This window comes from Tauraco erythrolophus, chromosome 15 (genome assembly GCF_009769465.1).
Source record: "Tauraco erythrolophus isolate bTauEry1 chromosome 15, bTauEry1.pri, whole genome shotgun sequence".
Taxonomy (NCBI): Eukaryota; Metazoa; Chordata; class Aves; order Musophagiformes; family Musophagidae; genus Tauraco; species Tauraco erythrolophus.
The window spans coordinates 204107-227521 of NC_141479.1; the positions used below are offsets into that span (position 1 = coordinate 204107).

The following is a 23415-nucleotide window of genomic DNA, read 5'->3' on the forward strand; positions in this document are numbered from 1 at the left end:
CGCTGCCTTTCCCGGCCCCCCTGGGGCCCGCGCTGGAGTCGCCGCTTGTCCTCGAGGAGTCGGGCTTGCTCCGAGTGAGTGGCCTTAATGCGTTCGGAGGGGCTGGGCTCCCCAGGGCCCCGAGCTGGCTGCCTCTGCAGAGAGATTAGATGGGCCCTGCTGCCAAGTCCTGCCCGACCTTTAGGAGCTGTGCCAGCAGATTTGCTGGAATAAACTCCCAGCCGCAAACCCTTACATCCCTGAGGACCCTCTGTGTATTTTTTAATATGAAACAAAACACTGAATCTTCCTGTTTATATGCAGCACAAAGTGGAGCATCGTTGGATACTGACTCTTTCCTTTAGGGCCAGGCAGTGGTGGGTTTACGTGGTGTTGTTCAAAAAATCTTCCTTTTCTAGTCCCCCTCTCCCATCAAAACTTCAGCCATCTCGCTGAAGGTGGGTGAAGTTTGGGTGCTCTCCCTGTGGGAGAAGAGGATGCTGCTGGCAGATAGACCGGAACATCCCAGGCACCCTCTCAGCACTCATTTCCTGGAGTAAACGTGCACGAGCAAAACTCCTGCCATGATTTGTCCGGCTTCTTACTGCTTTGGTTGTGGCTCGTGACCTGGCTGGGATGCAACATCCTCCTACATGGAAAGAGTGGAGGAAGGCAGGAAGGACATGGATGCAGAGCTGGGGGTCTGCCTCGAGGAGCTGCTGCCCGTGTGCTCCTGGGGCAGCCCCAGCATGGTGTGGGGGGTGAGCAACGGGGGGTACTGGTTCAGGGCGGGCAGCCTGTGGAGAAAAGATCGTAAGTATTTGCGCCTTCACCTTTCCGTGGGTGGCCTGCTCCTTCCTTCCTGCTGAAGTCCTGATCTGCAGTTCTTGTCTAGCGAGAGAGAAAGGAATCCTTCTTCACGGGGAGCCCTGGATTTAGCTCGGGGTGGAGCGGGACCTGCCCCAAGATGGTCCTTGCCTCTGCTGGCTTTTCACCGTCCTCATCCGTTGGCTGGGGCAAGGTCCTGCTCTTGGGCGCTTCCATTGGGACCTACGTGCTGGCAGCCTGCTCTCTCCATCAAAGGCAAAGCTGCTCTTTTGAAATCTCGGCTGCCAAAGGCCCCTGCGTGCACGGGCTGCAGCACCTCGGAGCGAGGGACGGGAGAGCCACCCTCCCCGGCTCGGGCCAGGGAGCAGGCGTGCTCGGATGGAGCTGGAGCAGCTGGCGGTCGCCGTGTGGCGTGAGCCAAGGCTGGGACATCCCTCGGCTCGGGTGGCTCCGCCTGGGCAGGCGGCAGCAGCTGGCAGGGCAAGCGGGTAACAGGGTTTTTCTGGAAAGCTCTGTCTGTTTGGTCTGCCGCTGGGGCAGGAGCAGTCCGGGTGAGAGCCTGGCCCAGCGGAGTGGCAGGACACTGGTGTGGGCTGCTGTCCCTGCCCGTGGCCTTCCCCTTACTCTTTGTCTCCTTCTATCAGGTGGACCCTGACGCAAAGCACAGGGCTCTGGTCATGGAGGTGACATGCAGGAATCAAGACAATCTGGGCCAAGCTCTCTGCTCCTGGCCCTCTCTGCCTCCTGTTCTGCATCTCCCTGCATGTCTTGGGCCAAATGTTGTCATCTTTGTAGAGGGATTACACCTCCAGGGCGACGCTAATCCTCTGCAGCTGCCGTCTAACATGGGGTAGGCGGTGCTGGAGGTGAGGGAAATATTTATTTTGAGTTTTGCCATTGGCCACTGCCCAGGAAAAATGAGTGATTGTACTGGGGACTTTGGCCACTTCTTGCATGCAGGGAGAGCTGATCTTCCTGCGCTGCTGGTGCCTATGGGAGAGGGGTGAGAGCTTCCCCCGGCAGGCTGCAAAATGGGACCACCCAAACAAGACTTTATTTGGATGAGGGAGCAGCTGTGTGCCCCGAGAGCTACCCTGGGATGTGATGGGGAAAGCCTGAGAGCCGCCGGAGGTGAGAAGATGATGGATGCTGAGTTGTGCTGAGGCAGACCTGCAGATCGTCTGCTCCACCACTGCCTCGCGCGCTGCCCCTGCGGCCCCAGAAATCCCTTTCTTCCCTGTGAGAGGAAGGGTCCGGCACCACCGGGAGTGGGCTGGTGGGTGCGAGGGGAGGTGACGGGCACGAGCAACACACATGTGCTAAGCAGGCAGGTGCATCCCACCCACGGCAGCGTGTGCAGGCAGTGGGTTCAACCCCTCCCAGGGCCCCGTGGCTCTTCCCTCCATCCCCAGTGTCATTTCCTCCAGCCTTGAGGCACGCCGATCGCTGCTCGGGGTATCCCGGCCCCAGTTCTTCCTCTGCACTGAGTCCGGCTTCCTCTCTGCTTTCTGGGTCTTCTCCTCAGTGGCGCGTTGGGGATCGTGCCCTGCCTCGCAGAGGAAGAGGAGGAGGCAGGAGGAAGTGCAGTTTCTCCTGGCATGGTGCCAAGAGGCAGAGGGAGCCTCTGCCAGCCCTGGTCACCCCGTCACCGACACTCCGGCAGTGTGCGGAGCCCCATCCCGCAGTGGCCAGCACCGCGCCGGCATGGCAGGGCCTGGACGATGTTGAGCACTCGGGGTCTTTTCCAGGTCGGGCTTCTCCAGCCTATTTTTGGGAAGCTGGGAGCTGCCTGGTGGGGGTGGATCCTGGCAGGGCTGCCTGGTGCCTGCCAGGGCCAGGCTGAGCAGGACTCGTGCCCTGTCCCTTGCAGCAGGTGGATCCCTGATCTCCCCGGGGTCTGTGTGGGTTGGAGAGCAGAGGTGAGCCAACCCCACTGTGGGCTCGCAGGGCAGAGCAGGAGCCTCCAGCAAAGAGCTCGGTTGCTGCTGAAATGCTGGGCTTTGTCTCCGATGGGGTCCCTTGCTACTGTCCATGAGCATTTCCAGATGGCCCTGGGCTCCTGGCACCAGCTCCACTGCAGCATCCGGGGAAAAGCAGGAGGGGGGGGGTGGGAAGTGATGTCCCAGCTCGCTGAACACAGGCAGCCTGGGCCTCTGCTCCCAGCACCACTAATTCCCCTTGGGGAATTGCTCCCAGACCCTTTCCCACCCTGAATCAGCAAGCGGCCCCCTCCCCTGACATGGCAGGGCTGCCCAGGGAAGGGGATGCCGTGAGCGTCTGGTCCTGGGCATCCTTGGCTGGCTGAGCTGGCTTCCCCTCCAGGTTCCAGAGCTCGAGGGTCCCCGCCCCTGCAGCCTGCTGAGCCCTCAGCAGCCCTGGGAGAGTGGGGGCAACACAGCTGCCGTGGGAAATAAATCAGTTGTCGGAAATGCATCTGCCGTGGGAAGTGCATCTGCCGTGGGAAGTGCATCTAGTGTGGGAAATGCATCTGCCGTGGGACGTGCATCCGCGCCTGCGTCCGGAGCCGCCTTCGCGGGGGCGGGAGCCGCAGATGCAGCCGGGCTTTCCTCCTGCCGCCGTTTGGCAGGTTCATGCCTTCTGGTGGGTCCCAGTGCTGGTTTGGCCCCGGCCGAGGGCAGGCTGGGCTGTCGGGCTCTGAGGCCGGCAGAGCTGTGGGGCCTCCCACGGCTCCTGGGGGGGGCACCCACGCAAGCACAGCTCTGGGTGAAATGGTCAAAACTGAATGGAAAGGAGCTAAAAGCCAAGGAATGTGACCCTGCACGGCCTTGCTGATGGAATACAACAGCCCGGAGCCACTTGGAGAGGTTGTTAGGGTGGTTTTTTTTTTTTACTTCCCCAATTCTTCAGGGTTTTTCTGTCCCTGACTTTGGCTTCTCGCTTGGCTGCAGCGATGTGCTGAGTCGCAGCCAAGTGTTTCCCAGGGAATCGGCTAATGGCTGGGAGTCACTGCCCAGGGTGGGCAGGGATGGAGGCCAGGGCAGGGGACGGGTGACCCAGGCCATGTGGGGTCCCCCTCCTCACCCCCAGCACCGGCAGCCCCGGGAAAGCGGGACAAGAGCCAGCATCGTTCCATCCCTTTTAACGTAATTAGCGGCTGACGAGTGGCGCAGCGGCTCGGGAAGTGCTGGGAAGCGGCTGCAGCCAAGTCTTGGGCGCTGAGCCAGCAGCTCTGGGTCCTGGGGAGAAGGAAGGATTGGGAGGGGTGGCACAAAGGCTTCATCCCTAGCTGTGAAGTGGGGGATCCCCTCCTGCCAGGGCTGGCAGGGTGGGAGGGGGCAGCCAGAGCCCAGAGACAATGGGAGCAGGTCAAGGATGGGTTAACGCTCCCTGCACCAAGCCCTGGGTCAGAGCCACCAGTGCCGTGGGGAAACACAGGTGCTGGTCCTGTCCTGCTGGGGGGAGGCTGGAGGGAGCCGGAGGAGGGGTGGGAAGGAGATGCTGGCTGGAGTCCAGCCCCCCAGGAGAGCACCCCCTCCACAGGGTCATCCCCACACAGTTCCCCCCCCATCCCAGCACAGCTCCCTCCCCACCCGTGTGCTAACTGTGCCAGGCCTCTGCCACCTGCCCCATGGCTGCGCCTGCGGCTCCGGAGCACCCCCGGCCACTTTGCCACGCTGGTGCCCATCACTGGCAAAGGCAGGGCAGCCTCCATCGCCTCCCCATCGCCATCGCACGCTGCCTCTGCTGTCCACCATGGTTTAATTCTCCTTCCCATTAAAGGCCGAGCAACATTTTTCCCAGGATAAAGCCAATGCGTTCCCACTCCCACCATTACTTCCCTCATCTCTGCAGTGGTCACGACTTCTCCTGCTTTCCTCCAGCAGCAGTGGGACACAATATGGCCACCCCCTTCCCCCCAGGGCTGCTTGGGGACGGGGAGCCCACGCACCCAGCGCAGCAGCTCCAGCAGGGACCACGCACCGGCCCCGGCTGCTGCAGCCGCCGGCCCCTGCCCACGGCAGGGAGGTGGCCGCCCGGGGCTGGAGCCCAGTGCTGGCCGGGGGAGAACAAGGCGCCCTGTGTTCCTGGCGTGGCCCGTGCCGCTGCCGTGGGAGCTGGTGAAAGGCAGCTCTGTCCGCTGCCGGGGCGGGGGGCTGCTTTCACTGACCCCCACCAAAAAGTGGTAGCTCCAGGGCGAGGGCTGCAGCAGGGACACCATTAGCCATGGCAGGGACATCATTAGCCATGCCAGCCCCTTTCCCACACCCCCCCCCCACCCAGTGTGGCACCCAGCATGGCACCAGGCAGGTTGGCACCCCCAGGCAAGCCCCCGTTGCCACAAAAACCTGCCAAAGATGGAACAGGGCAGCCTGCATGACTCCTGCCCCTGGCACAAAGGACGACACCGCAGCTCTCCACGCTCCCGCCCCGTTTAATACATGTACGAGGCGGCCGTGCCCACTGCCCTGCCTGCGGGACCACGTGTCCCCAGGGCTTCACCCCACGGCTGAGCTGAGCCCATGGGGGGCTTGCGAAGGTGGCGTCTCCCCCCTCACGCGATCCTTAGGCATCACATCCCTGCAGTTCGCCAGGAAACACGGCTGTGAGCTCGGCCTTCCCTTCCCCTCGCGCTTCCCTGCCATGGCAGGTGGCAGCAGCTGAGACCTGCCAGCTCGCAGCACTTGTGAGCAGCCCCAGCCCGCTCCCTACCCCATGCGGCACAGGCACACCGGCAGCGGGTTCACGGGGGAGGAAGGGACCCTGCTGGGACCCCTCAGGAGAGGCAGGTGCAACATGATGGGTGGCAACCTCAGGGTCACAGCCAGGGAAGGGGGACGGCTGCCAGGAAGCAGGCAGGACCTGGATGCCCTCCAGCCCCCACCATGACCGTCCTCCGGTCCCTGCCCGGCTGCTCTGGAAGGGCTGGGGGGGGTGGGCATCCCTCCTTTGAAGGCTGAAGCCATCAAGCAACAATGGGGCAAGAGGGGCCGAGGCCGTGGGGAGGGGCAAGCGGAGGGGGAGGTGAGGTCCATCGTTAGCACCATGGTGGTGGGGGTGGTTTGGGGAGGGAGCCAAGGTCAGACCCACTCCTGCAAGGAGCGCTTGCAGTACAAGAGCATTCGGGGCGCGCCCTTCCTCTGCATCTGGACGATGACGTAGATGAGGCCGAGGATGCAGAGCAGCAGCACCAGCAGCACCAGCACCATGACGACGCTCATGGTGCGCGTGTACTCATCGATCTGCACCACTACGTCCACGTCCCCGCCCGGCTGGCGGCCGCCCTCGCCGTAATCCTCCTCGTCTTCCTCCTCCTCCTCGTCTTCCTCCTCCTCCTCACCTTTGGCCCGCCCGTCCCCATCAGGGTTGAAAGGGGGTCGGTCCCCATCGGGCCAGCGGGGATGGGGGTCCGGGACCAGCTCCGTGTGACAGCCCATGAAGTCCCGTAGGATGGATTTGGGATAACCTGGCTCCGTCTTGAGCCGCTCGTTGTCGAATTTCCAGTACTTTGTGCCTCTGTAGAAGTAGGTGGAGGCTGGAGGGAAAGTGGGGGGGGGGGAGAAAACGGAGGTGAGGGGTAGGTGGGCAGGCAAAGGGCACCCCACAGCCTGGGCAGCCCTGCAGTAGCCAGGACAGCAGGTTTTGCTCTGGGACCAGTGAAATCCTTCAGAAAGGGCTTCACCGCTGACTCTGGGGCACCCTCCCAGCCTCCAGCCCACGTGGCCAGGCCACCAAAGGGGTGACCACATCCCCTCTGGTCCCCCTACTGCCACCCAGCCACCTCCTCCTCCTCCTCCACTTACAGGCATCTGGGCTGAGGAAGGCACCCTTGGGTGAGGGAGGGATGCCCACCCAGACAGAGATGGGCTTCGGGTACCCGGGGTCCACCGAGCGGGTGTCTTCGTTAAAGCGCCAGTATCTGGGGGAGGGAGGCGGTGAGCAGGTGAGGAGCAATGGGGGTCCCACTGCCCACCATACCCACCTCTGCCAGGGGCCAGGAGGTGGCAGAGCAGGGAGGAGGACCCCAGAGCCACTCACCTGTCCCCACGGAAGAAGAAGGTGTGCCCTGTGGGTTCCCACCAGACAGCCGTGTCAATGCTGTCATAGGGGATGCCCTGCCCGTAGGTGACCAGGGGCTGCGGGTACCCAGGCTCCAAGATGGCTTCTCGGAAGAGCCAGTACCGGTCACCTGGAGGGGGAGGAGATGGAGAAGGGGGGTGAGGCGGCAATGCCAGCTGCTGCAGCAGGTCCACGTGTGGATACAGACGGGGGTTCGATGTCTGTGGCCACCTCATCCCTTTGGGATCAGGCAGCAGCTCTGGCTGGGGAGGTGGAGCAGGATGGGACGAAGCCAAGCAGCTCTCAGCAGCTGGACCCCAGTGCCCCCTTGCACCATGGCCCTCCCACCCAGCTTCCCTGCTCACCTTTAAAGAAGACAAACCTCCCGTCGTGCCTCTCATAGGCAGCATCGATGTCCCCGGGGAGGCCCCGCCAGAAGTGTCCAATGGGCATGGGGTAGTTGTCCAGCACCCGGTTGTGCCGGACCCTCCAGAACCACCGGCCCTGGTGGGAAACAGGGTGTTGGCAGAGGATGGAGGAGACATAGGGACATGGCCCCAGCGCCAGGCATGTCGCCAGGGGATTCTCCCACCCAGGGACCCACCACATGCCCAGGGAAGGGGCAAGAGGGGTCCCCAGCAGGTACCTTGAACACAAACATCTCCCCCCGCAACACTGCCACCGTGTCAAAGTTCCCGTCGCAGATGTCGGGGCCGTACTGATCAGGTCGGTCCGGGCCGCCAGGTTTGGGGGGTCGCTCTGGCTTCCCCGGAGGGGGTGGTTTAGGAGGTCTCTGGTCTGGCCTGCCAGGTCTCCGGGGTGTCACGGTGGGCAAAGGCTTGGTGGGCTGAGGGTGCCCATCCGTGGTACCTGGATCAGGTGGGTGAAAGAAAGGACGAGTGATGCAGACCTGCAGCACCTGTGCCTCAGTTTCCCCATGCACACACCCAGCATCCCTCCTCTGGGCTGATCCCCCACCCAGCTCCTCACCGTACAGCTGCTGGATGCCCTTGAGGTCATCCTCGGGCAGCTGAAAGTTCTCCGTGTCCATCCACTGGTAGAAGGGGGCCATGATAGCGCTGGGGTTGCTGGAGTGCTCCAAGCCCAGTGAGTGCCCCAGCTCATGCACAGCCACCAAGAAAAGGTTGTTCCCTGCAGGGAAAGGCAGCATCAGCAAGACGAGGTGAAGGACACGACACATGGGGTGGGTCCTTGGCCCCAGCACCCTGCGATGAGGGTGCTCCAGTGGGAGCATCCCCCTGCCCCCAAACCCAGGGGCCCACCAGGCTCCTCTGCTTGCCCTCACCACCTCCTTGGCCCTCAACTCACCAGACACATCTGCGTTCTCCAGCGTCCAGGGCTCGTCTGAGTCAAAATGCGTGTCCCCCCCCATGCCAGGACCAGGAAAATAGGCGTGAGCCAAAAACCCCCCGATGCCATCAAAGGGGGAGCTGTCTCCGTGGAAGCCAGAGGCGAAGAGCACCATGATGTCCGCCTCCTTCTTCCGCTTCTGCCGGATGTCCTCGTAGGGCACCTCCCGGAAAGCTAGCGGCGTGGCTTGCTCCCACACCCGGAAAGCTCGGCGGACGGCCTCGTACGAGTGGTATCGACCCAGCTTCTCTGTGTAGTTTTGGATGCTGGGGGTACAGAGCTCACTGGGGACGGCCCGGGACAGCGCTCGCTCCCCGAGGGGGGTCCATGGCACTCCATGGGCTGGGGGGTGGGAAGCCCTGGAGATGTCGGGTACCTGAAGGTAAGATGGCTCTGGCTCCAGCGCCGCCCCGTCAGTGCGTACCGCTTCCGCCGCATGTTGGACTTCATCCGTGCCCCAAACTGGTCCGGAACCCCGCAGCGGGGACGTTTCATCCACCTGCCAGGAGGGCACAGAGCCAGGGCTGAGCCCACCACGGCCAAGGTCCCTGAGGGGTTACAGCAGCCGCGGACGGTGAGGGAGGTGTCCCGGCTGCAGGGGTGCAGCCTCCACAAGGGGAGATGGAACTCCCGTGGGAGACAGCACCCACACCTCCAGGCGCAGGCAGAGCTCCGGGGCTGGCAGGCAAAGCCCAAGAGCCAGGGAACGGAACTGCCTTCTCCCAGAGCCAGAGGACACGGAGAAACTCACGCCTTGGTCTCCTCGTCCAGGACGCCAGTGACGGTGATGCCGTAAAACCTCTGCATCTCGGCGAGGGCGGAGGAGAAGGTCTGAGCCGAGCGCATGGTGGACATCTGCCGGCTGGGCTGCGGCAGGTAGCCGTAGAGCCGCAGCCATGCCTGTGCCGGAGAGCCGAGCGTGAGGCCGCAGGCCGGGAACAGCCCGACGGGGGGGCCCGGAGCTCCCCACCTCCTCGAGACCCCGGCAGAGCAGGATCCGGCCTGCCACCCGCCATCCCTCCAGCCCTATATCCCCTCATGGGGCACCCGTGCCAGCTGCCAGGGGTAAACGCCGCACCCAGGCAAGCCAGAGCACGCGGGCAGCAGCTGGGAGGCCAGGAACAGAGCCCCAGCCCTGCCCCACAAAGTGCTGGGGGGGCCCTCTGATCTCGGTGGGGCTGTTGGCCACCACAACCCGGGGCACAAGGCAGCTGGCAGGAGGCCAGCCTGCCCGCCAGCTGCCCATCTCCTGTCCTCCTCCGGATGTGTCCCCTGGGAGACACAGATGGATGAAGGGCTGCCCCCCACCCTCCCCGGCAGCCCGGGACCCCCGATCCGGCCTCCACCCACAAAGGGGCTTCTGTCCTGCGGGGCCGGCAGCCCCCCCGGGGCACCCAGCACCCCCGCAGAGGGGCAGCGGGCAGGAGGGGGTGCTGGGGCGCGCCGGGGCTCTTCCTTCCTGCACCAGCCTCCGCCTCCTCTTGTCTTTTTTTAATTACTTTCTTTTTTTTAATTTTTATTCTCATCATTACTTTTAATTTTTTTCTCTTTTTCCTTTTATTCTTAAAATCCTTTGCTTTTAGTTTTCTACTTTTTTTTGGTTTATTTTGATTTTTAAGACTTCTTTCATTTCCCGATTTCTTCCATTTCCCACTTCCTTAGAAACGGCTTCAGTTTTGAAACACTTTTTTCATCTTTTGATTCATCTTTTTACCACTTCCCCCCCCCCTCAACAGACACCCCCCTCCCCCCCCAACCCCCCCATCCCCCAGCAGGGTGGCGGAGCGGGGACTTTATCAAAGGCCCTTTCACCCCTTCCCCCGCCGCTGCCTCGCGTGGGCACAAAGCGCTTCCTCTCCTCCCCCGCCGCCCCCGGGGGCGACCCGGACCCCCCCCCTCCGCTGCCTGCGCCCTGCCGGCACCTGCGGCCGTCGCCGCTGCCTGCCCGACGGGCAGGCAGCGGCGACGGCCGCAGGTGCCGGCAGGGCGCAGGCAGGGTACCGGCAGGGTACCGGTAGGGTCCCCCGCCGCGCCCCCCGCTCACCTCCGCGTTGATCTCCTCGCCCGCCGCCGCCGCCAGCAGCACCAGTAGCGCCAGTAACGGCGGGAGGCGGCCGCCCGCCGGACAGGGGGCGCCGCCACCTCCTGCCATACCGGACCGCGGGGTCCCCCGGTTCGCGGCTGCCCCCCGGGCCGGGCCCGCGGCGGTGCGGGAGCTACGCCGCCTTCATGGTCCGGGGCCGGGCCGCCGCCGGGGGGTGCGCACGGGGCATGGGCGGCGCTGCCAGGCGCGGCCCGTCGCTTCCCGGCCCGCCTTTGTGTGCGGGATCAGGCGGGCGGCGCACGGCACATGGGAGGCCGGCGCGGCGCGGCGCGGCTCCTCTACCCTGCCCTGCCCTGCCCTGCCGTGCCGTGCCGTGCCACGCCGTGCCCACCGGGAGCAGCGGAGCGGAGCGGCCCGGACGGACGCGAGCGCGGCGGCGCGGAGCCGGGCTGGGCGAAGGGGCGGGGCCGCGGCGAGGGGGCGGGGCCGCGGCGGCGAGGGGGCGGGGCTGTGACGCCCCTGTACCGACACCCCCCCCCCCGCTCCCGCCACCTGCTCCGGTGCCGCGGCGCGGAATCCGGGCAGCCAGCGCACGCCCCGCCCGCCGCACCGACCGCCCCGCACCGACGGCCGCCCGGCCCCGGACTTTGTCCCCAGGGCAGCGCTGCCGAGCCCGGCTCCATCCCCCGGCCCCGCGGCGGGGTCCCCGACCCTCACCGGAGTCACGAAACCGGACGCTGTGCCAAGGAGGAGGGAGCGGGGCCGCTGGTTGAGCATTAACCTGGCACTGCCGGACTCGGAGCACAGAGAAACCGGTTGTGCCGGAGCCAGTTTCACTGGAAGTCCCCGGGGGCTAAATATACCCGTCTTTGTTTGTTTTCCCTCTCCCAGAAGAAAACTCGGGGTGCGATGACGCACCGTGTCACACAGATCCCCATCCCAGAAACTGACTGGCTACCGACTTCTCAGAATTTTAAGGATTTGGAAATCCAGCGATTGCACAGGTCCAGCGTTGGCAGACATCACGACCAGTGCCCAGGTGCCCCCACGGCCACAAGGCCTTCCCCCCTCTCTCATGGGAGAGCCTGGGGACTTTGCAGCCATGGGAGCAACTCCGCAGGCACCACCTCATCTGAAGTCTGCGGGAGCTGGGCACGTCTGAAAGGGAACGGTTGAAACATACCACAGAAAGAATTTTATGACATGAGGAGACAGATTTTTACTGCTCAAGAAGTCCCGGAGTCTTTCATCAGCCAGACGTGGAATGAAAGATTCAGGGCAGCACATCGGCATCCTGCTCTGAATACCTGAGAGGCTGCAGCCGACCTCCCCGTAGGAATAAAAGGATTAAAAAGGAGCTTCTCCCAAGGGACAGGGTGCAGCCTGCTGCCCTCAGAGTCATCCTGGCACCGTAGGTGCTGCCCCCACGGGGAAAAAGCGTGGAGCCTGGGCAGGAGCTGCCACCCCTTGACTCACCGTGGACGCTGCCCTTCCAGCTCGGGCAAAAGCTGACACTGCCCTCTCTTGGGCTCACCCACGCACGGCAGCGAGGTTCTCTGGAGAAGCAGCCCACGGAAAAAGTCCTGGGCTTAGGGATTCCACAACCTTAAACCAAACCTCTTCTGTTAGACCCAGTCTGGAGCACTGAAACACAAGGGGCTTTCAACTTCTCCCCTCCAGACTTCATCTTTTGCTGTTGGGCAAAAGGATTAGATGCTGCCATTTCTCTACAGAGGCAGCAGCAGTGCAAGAGGGACGCCGGACGTGACCCAGGACTCACGTCCGAGCTGGCCTACAGTAGGGAGATGCTCTGGTGAGAGAGTCCAGCTCCATGTCCTTGCCTCTTGCTACTCAAAGCACGCTCAGAGCCTCCCGACAATCCGGCAGCGCTACTTCCAACTGTGCGAGACACTCTCCCCTTGGCAACAGCTTCCTATGCTACATTCTTCCTCCTTCCCGTAAGGCATCTATGGCTTTTATAGAGACTCTTTTTTCTTTTTAAAAAAAAATCAGCAAAATTAGCGACCGTGGGATGGCTGGAACCGCCAGTGCTGACTGCAGCACATGCAGCAGCAAGGATGAAATCCGCTACAAACACATTTCTTCAGCCAGCAGCTCAAACTTGGAAGTAGCCCGACTCGAGGCCACAAACAGCCCAGAGATGCTGAGCACGCAAGACGAGTGTGGGAGGTGCGTGACAGCGTGCACCACACAGAGCCGTGCCGGAGAACGGTCCTCGGTTGAACATCACAGTCTTTGAGGCTCTGAAACGCACAGCCCCGCTGGCCCCTACCTCAAGGGGAAGGAGAAGTACTTGTTCCCTGACTTGCAGCGGATTTCCTCCCATTGGACACGCAGCAGGAGTGCCGAGTCCTCAAACTCATCCACGATGTCCTGAAAAACAGACGCAAGAGTCAGCACGAGGAGGCTGGATCTGCCAGAGGACGGAGCTGGCAGCTCCCTCTCTGAACCAAGCCAGAGATGAAACCGTTTGTGGCTGGAAGCCTCTGACTTCCCTCTGGAGGGTGACTTAACTCGAAGTTACCCCCAAAAAGCTTCCCTTCTTTCAACCCCTTGCTTGGTGAATCGAATTTCCCACTCTCCACCCTCGGCAGGGAGATGTGGCTGGAGCCCAGCTCTGCCCTTCCCCTGCTCTCCACGCTGCGTGGGGACGCACCTGGAGCTCGCGCAGACACTGCCCTTCCAGCCGGCCAGACAGGTCCCCGACACACCAGGCCAAGCTGATGTGGAACGACGGGTCCTGAACACAAAACAGGGATCAGACCGTGAGCGCTGAAGGAGGCTTCGCTCAACACAAGGAGCTGCAGTGGGAGATTCGGTGTGATGACGCCCTGCCTGGGATCACAGAGGAAGCTGGGAGCCCTCTCTGCCAGCTCAACAGTTGCAGAGCTGATACAGACAGTGCTGGAGGCGAGATGAGTCCTGGGCTCCCCACCTCAGCCTTTTTGGACACCAGTGGGCAAGGCTGCCTGGTTCCCAGCCTGCCTGCGGTCAACTCTGCAGCAGCTTTCCCAGCTGCACAGAGAACCTCTCATGGATGGTCCTGGAGAGAGTAGGTGGGTCACTTCTGAATAACCCACAAGAGCCTCAGCTCTGGAGACAGAAATCCAGTTTTGGAACTTCAAAATCCAAAACCTGTCCCCAAAGCTAGCACCAAGCCAAGAGGCTGGACCAATGCCCCAGGAAACTGCCCAAGGAAGAGGTACAAGCATCGCCCTCAGTCCCACAGTGCTCGGCCTAAGCCCATTCAGTCCCAGGACAACCCCACTTCCGTGCACAGTGGGGCAGCCACTGCAACGTACGCTCTGGCCCTTCGCCCTGGAAACTCAATTCTCAAGAGGCCACCAGACAGTCAATATCCTTACGTTCCTGCACAGGACGCGATACAGAAGTCATAGACTTCATCTAGTCCCATTCTCAGCAAGGTTGTGTTCAGCTGTGTCCTGCTTTCGCCTGGGACAGAGTTAGTTCTTCTTTGTAGCAGCCAGTAGAGCCCTGGGTTTGGGATTTACTCTGGGATTTGCTGTGAGCAGAACGTCGACAGCGCACTGATGGTTACAGTTGGTGCCGAGACATCAAGGGCTTTCCAGCTTCCCGTGTTTTGCCAGTGTGCAGGAGCACAACAGGCTGGGGGGGAGCACGGCCGGGACAAAGGGCCACAACTCCCAGCTTATGATTTGAGTTTAGATTTAGGACTGGGGCCCAAACTGGACAATGGAGTATTCCATATCATGCAACCTCATGCCCAGTATATAGGTGAGGGTTGGCCGGGAAGTTTGATCCTTGAGTTCTCTCTCTCTTTTTGAGCCTCTCACTCTTCCAGGATTGCAGTTTTGGGACCTCTCTGTTTTGGGATCACTTGCCAGGATGGGACAGATGTTGGTCACCAGGTGGTGGGCAATTACACTGTGCATCACTTGTTTGTATATATTATTAACACTGGATGTATTATCATATATTATTATCATTTTAATTATTACCATTTTAATTATTATTTTTACCATTATTACTTTTATTTTCTTTTAATTATTAAATTGTTCTTCTCTCAGCCCACAACTCTCCTTCCCTTTTCCCTTCTGATTCTCTTCCCCATTGCCGGGGGTGGGGGAGGGTGGGCGAGTGGCTGCCCAGTGTTTAGTGGCCGGCTGGGTTAAACCATGACAGGGTGTTAAGTATGAACATCACCGACCAGCCCAGAGGAGACCATCACCTCCCTGCTCCTGTTTATATGGGGTGAGCACTTCAAGGGCCTCTTGCAGGGAACCAGTCGGCATGTCTGGACCAGCAGGGAAGTAAGCAGGAGACACCTCACCTTATAGAATGTGGGAAGGTCAAATTCCTCCAGAACTCTGTCCACCTCCGAGACCAGCTCCAGCAGCTGGAAATGCCCAGCAGAGACCTCCAAGCCAATAAAGGTCCTAAAGACAGACAAGGAGAGACAGCAAGCACTATCTCACGCTGCAGAAAGCACAGCCGTAAGCACTCTTAGCTGTGCATTCCTACCGGGCAAATTCCCTACTCACTAACAACACATAATTTAAGGAATGCTGGGTTTAAGCATTCAAGGATGCTGACCATATTTTGATGAAAAAACAGAAATAAAGACATGGTAGCAGAGAGAAGCAGGACTGGATGATATGCCATATAGATCTCCTAGGTTAACTCAGCACCTTTTGGGACATGAAAACTCATTTTCCAGGCAAACGCTGCACTCGATGAGTACTTTGGCAGAGCACTGTGCTGTGCAGGAGCTGCGTTCAACAAGTGGAAGTCAACAGAGGGGCTTTACGGTGGGAGAGGAAGTGGGAAATGGGAAGTACCAAGCTGGAGAGACGTGACAGAGGTACCTCCTCAAGGACGGTCTGGATGATGCTTTCTAGATTCCAGGAGGGGAGGGGAAGACCAAGTCTCACCCAGGATCCCCATCATCCCACCCTTGACTATCGTGGGCTGCCATCCCCACTAGATCCGGCAGCTTTGTTTACAATTTTAATCACCTTTGCTATGACATTTAAACTTCTTAATCGCGTTCCATTGGACTCAGGCTTCCGAGCTGGCACTCAAGAGAATTAGCACCTCTGAGCTACTTCTCTCCACCTCTTGGAAGACTGACACTGCTGCCAAAAGAGGTGCCCCCCAGCTCTGCTCGCCCCAGGCTGCTCACACTGGCACGAGGGTTTGCGAACCCACAGAACAAACCGGACGGGAGGTGGCTGCCTCCTTTACCTGCTGTGAAACCACAGCACAAATCTAACCCCAGCAGAAAGGCCTGCCTCGGGTCGTGCTGCCAACAGATCCCCCGTCTTCGGAAGACTGGAATCCTGCAGCCTGAGTCTCGGCCACCGCTAACAAGACCAACGGCTTGCAGAGAATCAGCTGCCGAAGCTAAAAATTCATGGAAGTGGCTGGTGAAAGCTGTGAAACCTCAGGAGGCGAGGTGATGGCACGCTGCCCCGTCATACGGCTCAGCCCTGTCACCGTGGGACCGGCACGGTGATGCCTCCCATCCACCCAGCACCTTGCCCAGCCTCCCCCCTAGGCAGGCAGGCTGCACCGCTGCTCGCTCACCTGGTTTTGTTCTGGTTGGTGTAAACCTTCACTTGGTCAGCCACACAGAAAAACCTGAATTAAGAAAGTGAGGAAAAAAAAACAATCCAAAACCATCCAGAGGATGGGGAGGGGACAGGATTTCTACCGAGCTGTGGAAAGATAAAGGCAAAGCATGCCACAACGGGACCGAATCGGTGCAACCAAAACCTTTCTGGGCCCAAATTAATCCATCCCAGTGGTTTCCAGCCCTCCGAAGTCTGGGCAGCAACAGAAGCCGCTGATGCTCAGCAGATGCCTGAGCCAGATGTGAGTGCTGGAACCATCCGTGGTTTAGAGGCTGGCACAGCTCCGGCCTCGTCCTGGAAAGCCCAAACCTGACCTTCTGGTGCCGCATCCCGAGGCAGAGAGGAAAACTTCGCAGGGCTTTGCTGGTGCAGCACCAGCGATGACTCCCCAGGGCTTTGCTGGTGCAGCACCAGCGATGACTCCCCAGGGCTTTGCTGGTGCAGCACCAGCGATGGCTCCGGGTGCGGATGCTGGTGAAGCCCGGACGCCGAGGGAGAGGGAAGGCGTGCGGAGCGCTCTCCCGGGGCGCGGCCGTCCCTACCTGTGGAAGGGGGCCAGGCGCTCCCTGAGCGAGCGGACGAAGGGCTCGATCCAGTGGTAGCGCAGCACCACGCACTGCGAGAGGCTCAGGTGGAACCGCTCCATGGCAGCCAGCGAGGAGACGTAGGTGCGGGCGCGGGACAGCAGGAGCTCCAGCAGCTCCAGGAATTCCTCCTGCACTCCGTCTGCGGGGCAGCGCGCTCAGAGCCGGCTCCCTCCGCGGAGCGCCGGCCGCGGATCGCCCTCCCGCTCCCGCCGCGCACCGCCTGACCCCGGGGCTCGCCGGGCCGCCCCGCCCCGCCCCGCCCGCCGCCGGTACCTACAGGGCAGGTAGACGTGCGTGGCCCAGCTGCCCCGCTCGTGGGGGAAGCCGCGGATGCGGCCGCCGTGCCGGGAGCTGTCGTCGCTGACGGCCTCGTCCGGCTCCGGCTCGCCCGGCAGCCCGGCGGGGACGGGCAGGCGGGGGCGGCCGGCGCTGCAGAGAGCGGGGAGGAGGATGAGGAAGGCCGCGCGCGCCTCCCGCGGCCCCGCGCGCTCCCGCCGCCGCCGCCCCCCCCGCGCGCACGGCCCGGCCCGCCGCGTCCCGCCGCACCCACCCGCCCGGGGGGGGCCCCTGCGCGCCGCTGCCCCGGCGCCCTCCTTCCTCCTCCTCCTCCTCCTCCTCCGAGCTGCTGTACCCCACCAGCGCGGCCCTCATGGCGCGCCGGGCCCTGCCGGGACGCCGCTGCCGGCGCCGGTGGCGGCGGGGCGCTGTTGTCGGCGCGGCCCGGCAGGGGGCAGCCGCCGCGGCCCGCCCCGCCCCGCCCCGCCCCGCCCCGCCTCCTCCTCCGCCGCCGCGGCCGGCCCGGCCCGCTCCGCTCCGCTCCCTCCCGCGCCCCGCGGCCGCCGCCCGCTAGCCCGCCTCCGGCACCGGCGTCCCCGTTCCTTCCTCTCCTCCCGGCTCCCGCCTCCACGCCAGCGCGGGGCTCGGGCGGAGCGCGCAGGCCGCGGCCCCGCCGCCGGCGGCGGGCGCGCTGACAGGGGCCTCCCGCCGCAGGTGAGGGGCCCGGCTGCCGCCGGCGCCCTTTGTGTGGGCCTCGCCGAGGCGGGGGCGGCCCCGGCCGGACACGCAGCGCCGCACCGCACCGCGGGGCCACCCGGCGCCGAGGCGGCGGTGAAGGCCTCGGGGCGCCGCCGCCGCGTTTGTCCGCGGGCCGGCGGGGCCGGAGGAGCCGTCCCATGGGGAGAGGCGGGCGGCGGGACGGGCCTCGCCGCGGGCTGCGGCGGCGGCGGCTGCCCTCCGAGCTCCCCGGCCGGCCCCGCGCCCCGCGGCCCCGCCGCGCCTCGCCCTGAGGCGGCCTGGGCCCGGCGGCGGGAGGCCCGGGCGGCGGGAGCCAGGCGGGAGGCGGAGCGGACCATGCCGGAGCGGGCCGCGCCGGGGGCCGCCTCAGCAGTTTGAAAGTACCTCCGCTTTCCCGGCGCCTCGCCTCGCATGGTTTGTGCTTCCCACCGCCCACGGAGGGATGAGCTAGGCTGGGAGCTGGCGCCGGCTCGGGGCCCCGTGCAGAGCCCCCGGTAAGCCAAGGTTGGTATTTCTTCTTCTTCCCTGCCGGGGGCCGCGAGCTTCCCCTCCCCGTCAGAGCTGGCCCGCGGTGCCGCCGCCGTTGGGTTGCTCCTGCCGCGGGTGGTGCTGCCCGGGGGGAAGGCGGCGGCTGGGCCGGGCTGAAGTTGTGTGCCCCGTCGAGCTCGGGTGCCGGGTGTCGTACCGGCGAGCGCCCGCGCCGTGTCGGCGGTCAAGGTGAGCTACGGAGGGGAAGGAGGAGATCCTGCGTGCCGGCAGGGCTGCGGCGGGGCCCGGGGGCGTTTTACTGCCTAAAATCGCGCCAGCAGACAAAGCAATGCCGTGTCCCCGTAGGAAGGAGCACGGTCCAGCGCTGCCCGAGCTGTGGGGCACCGTCCGGTCTCAGCTGAGCGCTGGGAGAGGTGAGGACGCTGGGAAGTGAGTTTCTTTGATGCTTCTTATGGCTTAGGCTTAAATGCAACAAACACCTTCCTGGAAGACCAAATTTTTACTTGCCCTGGGTGAGGGTGGGCGGTTTGACACCGAAACGGGTGTGCTCTTGTGGGGTTAGGGGCTCGTGGACCGGGAGTGCGAGCCACTGCTTCCCACCAGGGTCCAGACCCATCCTCTCTCTCGAGTTGTGGTGGCACTGCTGCTGTCTGCTGCTCACTGGTGGGTTTTACTCTTCCCTAAGTTGGTACTGGGTTTTATTGGACATCTCTGGAAAGACTGGAACTTTTCAGTGAGCAAAACCCCTGTGATGCCCCGTAGTAAGGGCAGGCAGCACCTCTGCTCTAGGCTTTTTGGCTCCGGTGTACTTTTATTCCGTAGCTTGGTAGGAGGTTCAGCTGGGCTGTTGCTTTAACGCTTCTTTTATCTTCACAGAGAGCGCCGCACGTGATACCTGCGGGTTCTGCATCCGCGGTAGGATAACGTTGAGGGCAAACCTTCCCCTGAGCTCTCTGGCTCTTCCTAGTCTACAAGTGCTGCCTGGAGAGAGGGAAATCTCTTGTATCCATCCCTTGGGAAATGTGCCCGATACCCGAGCTGCAGGAGGAGCAGAACTGCTTCACAGGGGTGTTTCAGCTGATGTGGGATCTGCCTTGATATCTGTAAAATCCAACCCAGTAGCTTCTCTATTGCCCAGGATTTGGTGCGCCTCAGCCCGTGCGGAGAGACCGAGGTTCTCAGCCAGTGCCTCAAGCAGGGCTGGGAGATCCTGTGGCTGCCAGCGTACGGGGTAACGGCCGAGCTGATGGGACCTGGGCCGTTGTGGTGCCTCTTGTGAGAGCATGCCACTTAAACGTGTGCCTGACTCTTTCCAGGCTGAGCACGCCTCGTTCCAGGCCCTTCATGCAGCAGCAAGGAGGGCTTCGGTTCTGGTGGGAACGCTGGCTTCCTGGTAGCTTTGCAGGAATGCAGGAGAGTTTTCCAAGTGAGCTGTGAGGGGACGTTGACTAGGGAGTTGCCTGTCTTTCCTCTGAGACCTGACACGAACTCTCTTCTTCCTTACAGAGAGAGCTGCTCCCTGGGCTACCTCCCTCGCCCTTCCCAAATGTGAGCACATCGCAGCCAGCACGGAGAAGGACCTCCCCTTGTCTTCAAGGCACTTGCTTCTGCCTCCTGTTCTTTTGCCCAAAAAAGAAAAAGCGAAACCAAATCAGTCCACAAAGAACTTGTGCTGATCTAAGGAGGAGGCTGTGGAGTCTCAGTCACCTCTTTGCTTCCCAAGATCCTGGCTGCGGGCTGGATTTTCTGTCCTCGACTTCAGGGGATCAGTTACAGGGGATCAGGATCTTGGATACTTTCAATTTTTGTTTTTACTTGAACCGTTTCAACCGAGAAGCTGAAGCTGTCACTGCTGAAATCCTGTTTTTTTTTCCCAAGCATGTCAGAAAGCTGGCAGCAGCAACAGCAGCAACCGCAGCAGCCACCGCAGCAGCACCACGCTGGGGCAGCCGCCCTCCCAGAGCACTCCATCCCCCCCAGCACTGCTGACAACCCCTTGGGCTGTGCCGTCTACGGCATCCTGCTCCAGCCGGACCCTGGTCTGCAGCACCACCAGCACACTCCCATCCAGGCTGGAGAGCCGTCCCACAAATGCGGTGTGTGTGGCCACGACCTCGCTCACCTCTCCAACCCCCATGAGCACCAGTGCTTGCCGGGCCATGACCGCTCATTCCAGTGTACCCAGTGCCTGAAGATCTTCCACCAGGCCACTGATCTCCTCGAACACCAGTGCATCCAGGTGGAGCAGAAGCCCTTTGTGTGCGGTGTCTGCAAGATGGGCTTCTCCCTCCTGACCTCGCTGGCGCAGCACCACAACGTCCACAATGGCAACGCCATGAAGTGCTCCATCTGCGAGAAGACCTACAAGCCTCCCGAGGCGGAGCATTCTCAGCCTCTCGACCCCTCGGAGAAGCCCTACAGCTGCTCCATCTGTCAGAAAACCTTCAAGCACCTCTCGGAGCTGTCCCGGCACGAGCGCATCCACACGGGCGAGAAGCCGTACAAGTGCACGCTGTGTGACAAGAGCTTCAGCCAGTCGTCCCACCTGGTGCACCACAAACGGACGCACAGCTCGGAGCGGCCCTACAAGTGCACGGTGTGCGAGAAGACCTTCAAGCACCGCTCCCACCTGGTGCGCCACATGTACGCGCACTCGGGCGAGCACCTCTTCAAGTGCAACGTCTGCGAGCTGCACTTCAAGGAGTCGTCGGAGCTGCTGCAGCACCCCTGCACGCCCAGCGGCGAGCGGCCCTTCCGCTGCGGCGAGTGCCAGAAGGCCTTCAAGCGCCCCTCGGACCTGCGGCAGCACGAGCGCACGCACAGCGAGGAGCGGCCCTTCAAGTGCGACCTCTGCCAGATGAGCTTCAAGCAGCAGTACGCGCTCATGCGCCACCGCCGCACGCACAAGGCCGAGGAGCCCTTCAAGTGCAACCTGTGCGAGAAGGGCTTCGTGCAGCCCTCGCACCTGGTGTACCACCAGCACGTGCACGGCATAGAAAACCTCTTCAAGTGCAACGTGTGCCAGAAGGGCTTCAACCAGTCCTCGGAGCTGCTGCGGCACAAGTGTGTGCAGAACGCCGAGCGGCCCTTCAAGTGCGCGGTGTGCAACAAGTCCTACAAGCGGGCCTCGGCTCTGCAGAAGCACCAGCTGGCCCACTGCGCCGAGAAGCCGCTCAAGTGCACGCTCTGCGAGAGACGTTTCTTCTCCTCCTCCGAGTTCGTGCAGCACCGCTGCGACCCGGCCCGCGAGAAGCCCCTCAAGTGCCCCGACTGTGAAAAGCGGTTTAAGTACGCCTCGGACCTGCAGCGCCACCGGCGCGTGCACACGGGCGAGAAGCCCTACAAGTGCCCCTCCTGCGAGAAGGCCTTCAAGCAGCGCGAGCACCTCAACAAGCACCACAGCGTGCACGCCCGGGAGCAGCAGTACAAGTGCATGTGGTGCGGGGAGCGGTTCCTGGACCTGGGCCTGCTGCAGGAGCACAGCGTCCAGCACACGGCCGAGGGTGCCTACCAGGTGGCTGCCTGCTTGCCGTAAGCCTCCCGCCCCTCGGCAGCTTGCAGCTTGCATGTGAGGCTCCCGAGCCTCGGCCTCCCCTTCCCTCTCCTCGGTTGTAGACGGCCTCCAGGGAGTTCGGGGGAAAGGGGAGCTACGGCGGGCAGGCAGGTAAACGTTCCTCTGGCCTCTGTGGTCGATATGCCACCCATGTCGCAGGGGCGATGGACGACGTGGAAGTCTCGAAGGGGTGGAGAGGAAAGGAGGGAGGTGGGGAGAGGAACCGATGCCTGTAGTTGCCTGGTGTCCCCTGGGCTGTAGTTCACCGTGTTGTACCTGCAGTCCCAGTGCTGGGAGCTCAGCTGCCTGCTGCGGGCACCAGCCCTTTGCGTGCGGCCTCTTTCCCCTGCCCTGCCTGGCGGGGTCAGCGGGGAGAGCCGGGTAACTCTCCTCCTGGAGAGGGCTTGGGAGCAAGGCAAAGCCAGCCCTCCCTTCTCCCGGGGCGTGCTGCTCAGTGAGGAAGTAGCAGGTTTCTAGTGCTGGGATCTCCCCACTTTCTTGGTCCGAGCCCAGTTGTGAGGACCATTTCAGATTGCTACTGTTGGTCGACAGCCCCAACCTCCCCTGCTCTCCCCCTTTCTAGAGTGTAGAAAGGGAAAAGCCATGGGGCTGCACAGCTCCAGAAAGCACTTTGGCGTCGCTGCTTTTGCAGGCGCTGGCTGTCACACTCTGCAAGGGTTCTGAGCGAGCCTGCTCACCCCCCCGGCCCTGCCAGCAGCACGGGGAAGAGTAGCAAGCGCTGCACCGCTACGGAGAGCGTGGCGAGGAGAGCCTCCGTGCCCTCCTCCCGGCCCAGAGCCTGCTGTTTGAGAGCTGCTTCCTGAGGGACCTCGCTCTCCTGGCAAGACTTACCTCCAGCCCCCAGGCCCCTTCCCTCTTTGCAGCGCTTGGGCTGTTCGCGTACCTCCTGGGGGTCAGGCAAAGGGCCATCCCAGCAGCTGGAACACTAAGGGGTGAGGAGAACACTACTAATAACCTACAACTTCGGAGATGTTACTGTCACCAACGGTAACCCACGCTGTGTGCTGGGGCTTGGTGTGTGATTTGCTGGGGGAACCAGTGCGAGCCAGGAGAATCCTTCCTGGCCTGCAGGCTCGGCCCCACGGGGAGGGGAAGGTTAGCAGTGAGAAAAGGAGAGTATTTTTTTCCCCTCCATCTTGCGGGAGTCCTGTTTTACCCCTTCACTCTTTCTTTACCTATTCTGTATTTTTCAGGTTTTGCACAGTTCTTGTAAACATCACTTAAAAATAAATGTCCCCTAGCAAGGTCGATGCAGCCTCAGGTGTTTTCCTCTGCAGGATTTTGCTGGCTTCTCGTGACTGAGAGACCCGTTACATGCCAGTTAGATGCCCTGGAGGTTGAAGGTGTGTGCTTACTAGGTTGCCCACGAGCCTTCCCCTCTCCATCTCTGGTGATATTAAGATGTTAAATATCTGTCTGTGGAGATACTCAAGCCCTGGATGGACACGGTCCTGGACAACCTGTTGTAGCTGATGCTGCTCAAGCAGAGGGTTGAACCAGATGAGCTCCAGAGGACCCTGCCAGCCTCAGCTCTTCTGTGCTCTTGGCTGGCCCTCGCATGAGGTTGTGACGAGCTGTAATTGGTGAAGTTGCCCATGTGCTTCACGGGTGATTAGGACGAGTTTAACATGTTCACGGCAAGTACTAACCTTGCAGGGAGTTAGGCTGTGCCTGCGTGGCTGGGAGGGGATGCTCATCCGGAAGGTGGAGGAAGGCTTTCATTTCCATTTCCAGCACGGTGAAGGGAAACGGGGTGCGTTTTCTGCGGCTGGGATGGTTTGGTGACAGGCCTGATCCTGGGGTTGGGTCTTCTTCCCACGCAGCTTTAAGGGGTTTAAGGCAGACCTTGCTCTCTGCTGCCCAAGGAAGAGGGAC

General features: G+C 62.1%; 3 protein-coding genes across 4 annotated transcripts; 1 reads left to right on the forward strand and 2 right to left on the reverse strand.

Annotated features, from left to right (window-relative positions):
• Nucleotides 1–5846: 5846 nt before the first annotated feature.
• Nucleotides 5847–10348, reverse strand: MMP15 (matrix metallopeptidase 15). Of its 2 annotated transcripts, none has more exons than XM_086620767.1 (10): nucleotides 10241–10348; nucleotides 8948–9096; nucleotides 8573–8695; nucleotides 8155–8462; nucleotides 7816–7977; nucleotides 7472–7695; nucleotides 7191–7329; nucleotides 6805–6955; nucleotides 6570–6685; nucleotides 5847–6301 (listed from the first exon to the last, which is right to left on the reverse strand). In XM_086620767.1, the coding sequence occupies exons 1-10, from the start codon at nucleotides 10346–10348 to the stop codon at nucleotides 5847–5849; spliced, it is 1935 nt and encodes a 644-aa protein (XP_086476893.1). The 2 variants fall into 2 exon arrangements, with proteins under 2 accessions (XP_086476893.1, XP_086476894.1); XM_086620768.1 differs by lacking the exon at nucleotides 10241–10348 and having other exon boundaries at nucleotides 5847–6065; nucleotides 6183–6301; nucleotides 8948–9076.
• Nucleotides 10349–11753: 1405 nt separating this feature from the next.
• On the reverse strand, nucleotides 11754–17114 carry USB1 (U6 snRNA biogenesis phosphodiesterase 1). The gene is made up of 7 exons (XM_086620897.1): nucleotides 17014–17114; nucleotides 16741–16892; nucleotides 16419–16602; nucleotides 15830–15883; nucleotides 14574–14679; nucleotides 12918–13001; nucleotides 11754–12634 (listed from the first exon to the last, which is right to left on the reverse strand). The coding sequence occupies exons 1-7, from the start codon at nucleotides 17112–17114 to the stop codon at nucleotides 12530–12532; spliced, it is 786 nt and encodes a 261-aa protein (XP_086477023.1). The 3' UTR covers nucleotides 11754–12529.
• A 774-nt stretch (nucleotides 17115–17888) lies between these two features.
• ZNF319 (zinc finger protein 319) lies at nucleotides 17889–21813 on the forward strand. The gene is made up of 2 exons (XM_086620772.1): nucleotides 17889–17971; nucleotides 19845–21813. Exons 1-2 carry the CDS (start codon nucleotides 17889–17891, stop codon nucleotides 21499–21501), a joined length of 1740 nt encoding a protein of 579 aa, XP_086476898.1. The 3' UTR covers nucleotides 21502–21813.
• The last annotated feature ends 1602 nt before the right edge of the window (nucleotides 21814–23415 follow it).

Excerpts from the sequence above, each read along its gene's own strand:
- ZNF319 (XM_086620772.1), top strand. The coding sequence starts at position 17,889 with ATGGTTTGTGCTTCCCACCGCCCACGGAGGGATGAGCTAGGCTGGGAG. Across the intron at positions 17,972-19,844 it reads GGCCCCGTGCAGAGCCCCCG|CATGTCAGAAAGCTGGCAGC; the intron begins GTAAGCCAAGGT and ends TTTTTTCCCAAG.
- MMP15 (XM_086620767.1), bottom strand. The coding sequence starts at position 10,348 with ATGGCAGGAGGTGGCGGCGCCCCCTGTCCGGCGGGCGGCCGCCTCCCG. Across the intron at positions 6,686-6,804 it reads TTCTTCTTCCGTGGGGACAG|ATACTGGCGCTTTAACGAAG; the intron begins GTGAGTGGCTCT and ends TCCCTCCCCCAG. Across the intron at positions 6,302-6,569 it reads CTTCCTCAGCCCAGATGCCT|CCTCCACCTACTTCTACAGA; the intron begins GTAAGTGGAGGA and ends CTTTCCCTCCAG.
- USB1 (XM_086620897.1), bottom strand. The coding sequence starts at position 17,114 with ATGAGGGCCGCGCTGGTGGGGTACAGCAGCTCGGAGGAGGAGGAGGAG. Across the intron at positions 16,603-16,740 it reads CACGCACGTCTACCTGCCCT|ACGGAGTGCAGGAGGAATTC; the intron begins GTAGGTACCGGC and ends GCTGCCCCGCAG. Across the intron at positions 14,680-15,829 it reads ACCAACCAGAACAAAACCAG|GACCTTTATTGGCTTGGAGG; the intron begins GTGAGCGAGCAG and ends GTCTGTCTTTAG.